Source organism: Melanotaenia boesemani, chromosome 2 (assembly GCF_017639745.1).
Source record: "Melanotaenia boesemani isolate fMelBoe1 chromosome 2, fMelBoe1.pri, whole genome shotgun sequence".
NCBI classification, from domain to species: Eukaryota; Metazoa; Chordata; class Actinopteri; order Atheriniformes; family Melanotaeniidae; genus Melanotaenia; species Melanotaenia boesemani.
Genome location: NC_055683.1, coordinates 31,149,398 through 31,153,873, shown reverse-complemented (window position 1 = coordinate 31,153,873; position 4,476 = coordinate 31,149,398). Strand labels below are relative to the sequence as shown.

At 39.9% G+C, this 4,476-nt stretch overlaps 1 protein-coding gene across 1 annotated transcript; it reads right to left on the bottom strand.

Moving 5' to 3' along the window:
- Positions 1 to 265: 265 nt before the first annotated feature.
- On the bottom strand, positions 266 to 4,476 carry dhx58 (DEXH (Asp-Glu-X-His) box polypeptide 58). Its single transcript, XM_041975442.1, has 12 exons — positions 4,351 to 4,476; positions 3,937 to 4,120; positions 3,635 to 3,839; positions 3,362 to 3,552; positions 3,141 to 3,254; positions 2,910 to 3,042; positions 2,568 to 2,753; positions 2,211 to 2,461; positions 1,778 to 2,089; positions 1,516 to 1,706; positions 1,287 to 1,386; positions 266 to 1,193 (listed from the first exon to the last, which is right to left on the bottom strand). The coding sequence occupies exons 2-12, from the start codon at positions 4,111 to 4,113 to the stop codon at positions 1,005 to 1,007; spliced, it is 2,049 nt and encodes a 682-aa protein (XP_041831376.1). The 5' UTR covers positions 4,114 to 4,120; positions 4,351 to 4,476; the 3' UTR covers positions 266 to 1,004.

Sequence of the window (4,476 nt, the reverse complement as noted above, 5' to 3'; positions counted from 1 at the left end):
AGCAGTCAAAACATCCAATTTGCAATGTTCGGTATGAATTTTGAAACCTGCAGTGAAAGGATCTTTGCAGACGTTGTGGTTTCAGATTTATTTTTGCATGTTACCTAAATATGTTTTATCCTTCATAAAATTGCACTACTTTATTAATTTGAATCAAACTGTTAAAAAAAATCTTGGTGAAATGCCTTTTTCAAATTTGGCAGCTGTGAGTATAAAATGGCACGTATATCTGTCCTGATATCCATGTTTACGGCACATCGTGGGATTCAGGAGCAGTTTGTTTGCTTCAGGGTCTCTGGGCATCAATGTTTTTTTTTTTTTTTTTTGTGCTCTCAGTTGAAGAATCAACGTTTAAAACTTATATCCAGTACATTAGCGAGGGGTATCAAACACAGCATGTTATTGGTTATCTAACACTGCCACCTGGTGGACAACAAAAGCAAATGAAATACAAGTAAGCTGCTGATGAAGAGGAAGGTTTATTAAAATTTCATTTATTTCAGCTTTAGGTTTAGTTTATAAACATCATATATCACTAAAAATACATCCACACAAATTATTGATTAGACAATTAGATCTATACAAAAATGATTTCTTAATTAAAAAGCCTCTTAAAGCAGCTTAAAGAGAATTCATAAGCAGTTATCTGGATCACATGACAGATGTTCATGATAGTTAAAGTTAATTTTACAGCCGAGTTTAATTTCTGCTTTGCCTTTGTACTTTACTTAGGATGTAACTGAGGAAATGCGTATCAAACATGCCACGCAGCAAGGACCTTGGGCATAAACAAAGCTGTCACGCTAACTTCAAGTGTGATCAGTGAGTCAAGGAATTAAAGCATGCTGTTATCTCACTGGCCCACTAGCACAAAACAGATCTAGCAAGAGTGGAGTGAATTTTTAAAATGTCCGTGCTCATATTTAAGCACTTCAAAAAAAAAAAAAGTGGTTGACCTTATCTAAATGAAAGTAACTAGAAAGAACAAAACCTCTTTCTGCTTCTCAATCAAGTATATCAGGGTAGTACTCTTGGCAGTACTCCGTAAAGCTGAAGTCCTCAACGGCGAATGGAACATCCTTCCACTTCTTTACTGTGGTCCTCTCATTTGGAGCCACCTGGAGGGCAAAGTTCTTAATGGCTAGATTAGGCAGGATGACGACCTTTTTGTACTTCATCTCAAATCCCCAATCCTGTGGATTTACACAAAGTTACACTCAGATTCCAACATGAACATCATCAGCTCTGTTGATCCATAGAACTATTCAGCAGAATGCCCGGTGTACCTTATTGCAGTTGCCATTATTACAGCTGATTGTTTGTCCAGGCTCCCAGTCCTCAAAACTCCTTGGAAGCACCACCTGTCCACCAACTTTGTAGTGTTGTCTTAAAACACATAAAAGACATCAATAGACCAAACACAAACACACACACACACACACATTTATATATATATATATATATATATATATATACACTTTTTTTAACATTTCTGCAGAAAAGAGACCAACTTACTTAAAGTCTGGACTGATGTTGACATAATGCATGTTGTCAAGAAGTTTAATATCACTGCCAGAGGCCACTGGTTTAAAACAGTTTCGACACAGAAGCTGGATATCAGAAGCAGCGTAGCGACTCTTCTTCTCTGTTTTGTGATTCTCTAAGAGTTTGTTGGCAAGGATGGTCTTAGTTTGTATCTCATTTATCTAGAAAACAAGAACAATTCATTAAAGTTACCCCAAGAAGTGAGCGGGAAGGGTGGGCAGAATATCCTCACCTTACGGCAAAACTCTTGGTGGCTCATGTTTTGGACCCTAGCAACGGCTTTTCCAGTCAGCTCCTCCAGATATTCGTTGATAAGCTCTCGGCGGACCTCCCGTCCCCCTGCTTGAGCAACCACTGAATACTGGCTGTCTTTTGCTCGGGCACGACCACTGGCCTGCTGCTGGGCAATCTCATTTGTAAGCAGTCCATAGCGCACCACCAGGTTGCATTCGGGGATGTCAAGGCCTTCTTCAGCCACACTGGTGGAGATCAGGAGGTTTAGTGTACCCTGGCGGAAGTTGCGGATTGTGTCTGCCTGCGCATGCTACAACAAAATATAAAAAAATAAGGCATGTGAAGATTAAGAAAAGGCAAAAATGCCTGTAGAGGTGTAATAATTGAATGGGAATAATTTGGGCTGAATGGTGAAGATCGTATCAACTCACCTGTGTCATGTGTGTGATGCCATTGCCAGCCCCAGTAAGTATGGCTGCATTGATGCCGGCTGTCTGCAAGGCTCGATTTTTGAGAACCCAATCATTTAGACAGTGGGTGCTTTTTCGGGTTTTACAAAACAGAATTCCCTTTGACTGTAGTCCAGAACCAAACTGTTTTAGCAGAATGCTTTCAAGCATGGCCATCTTTGGATTCTCAAAGTTAGGATCTGTTGCTAGTCTCCTCAGCTCCACTTGATTCTCTGTGCAAGAAAGACACTGGCTGTCATGTTCCCTTTTAAAAAGGGTTAAAAGATGGATGAAGTCATGCAGCTAGTGATATGAATTGGAAATTTTTAGGATTCCCACCTTGAAAAAGTCCCACCAGGAAAAAGTCTGTTCCATCAATGGCTGTGGTGAACTTGATGTTGTAGAAATCCTCCAGAGAACGATACGCATCCATCATTCGCAGAGTGTCATTAATGAGCAGAGCATCACTGTACTCTTTCAGGTGGAGCGCACATTGTGCCAGCAATCTGTTGTTTTCTCTAACACCTGGTACCAGAGATACGTAAATATTATTATTGTAAAGGCATTGCTTTCTTTAAATATTTGATAATCTCAATTTGCATCACCCTTGGCTAATGTAGTCACCCTCCCATCACAAATGAACAAGAAACTAAGCAATACCATTAAAATAAAAGCTCTTACCTCGCTGCTCCAGAAGAACCACATCTGCCTCATATTCTTGTGTGCCACACTCTCTCAGCCTGACGTCATTGGGAAGGTCCATGTATTCATGGATCAGCTGCATCATCCACTTCAGATGATCTCCAAAAGGATCCTAACAAGCATTGTCATGTAATTATGAGTAACAGCTTCAATAAGCTAAATTTTACAAATGATGTATTTGTTGTGTTAAAAACAACTACAGCTGCTTACTGCAGGTCTTTTCTGTACAATGTCAAAGGTCTTGATGGGTTTGGGTATCTTTTTCTTCAGTTCAGGGACATAGTTTTTAGTTGAGACTATAGCCGAGTCCAAGTTGGCACAAATCTGATAGGAAAGGCAAATAAAAATGAAGAGAAAACAGTGTTGTGGAAGTAGATATGTGTGATAAAAAAAAAAATAAAAAAAAAACACAAACAGATGATTCAGCTTACCTCCAGGACATGGTCCACAGCAAAATCAAGAATCTTTGCACCCCCAGTTCCTGGTGATGCTGTAAGACCAAGGATCTGTGGTAATGGTCTTTCTCTTTTCAGCTTTTTCTCCACATAGCATCTCATGATTTTGTTGTACACTCCCTCTTTGTGGGTGTGGTGACACTCATCGATTATCAGAAGAGTAATGTCTGCACAGAAGCATGAAGGCATTATTGGTCTGCTGGCCTTGCCCTCGACATTATCAGGATCGCTCTAATCACTTTTACTGACCTGAGAGCTCCACGTGTTTTGTTTCCTCCTTGTTAATCAGAGCATTATACAAGATCTGTGCTGTGCAGATGATCAGGTCTTTGCTCTGCACCACTCTCCCAAAGAAATCCTTCTCCTCACACTCTCCACTGACCTTCCCAATGTCATAAGAACCACCCAGGTGAGGCTCAAATTCTTTGCTGTAATGCTGGTCGACAAGATGAACCTACCATGAAGGAAATTGTAGTTAGTGACCCTCAGACTGCTTATAAAAAATACAATAAATGTTACCTTTATTCTTTAATTTGTTCTGTTTTATTTGCCTTGTTTACTAGGACCACCACTTTAGCGTTTGCTTTGGTCTCCAGGTGTCTTTTCGCTACATAAACTGCAGCTCGAGTCTTTCCACCTCCCGTCGGAAGCCAGATAATAATGTTTTCTCCATTGAGCGCCCTTTCAACCACTTCTTCCTGGTATGAATAAAGCCCAAAATCTGCCATCCTGCACCTTTAAACAGTTTAGTAATACATTACAGTTACTATATTAAACAGGAAAACAGACACTAATTTGTACACTGAAGCTGTAAACGTCAGTTTGACCAAACAGATCATCATCTATATTAAATAAGGCTGCTGAAATAAAACAGGCAACCATTCTATAAGACATGTTTGTAGGATGAGTAAGCATTTTCATGTGATTTATGTATGTTAGAAAGGAAATAAGTCCTTTTAACTCACCAGTCAGCTGGAACAGAGATCAGCTGGACTTTCCTGCTCCTCTAACATTGCACAGAACAAGCACTGGCTTTTAAACTGTGTTGCGATCGGATGTGTGACGTTGAAACTGGAAAACGAAAGTAAAAG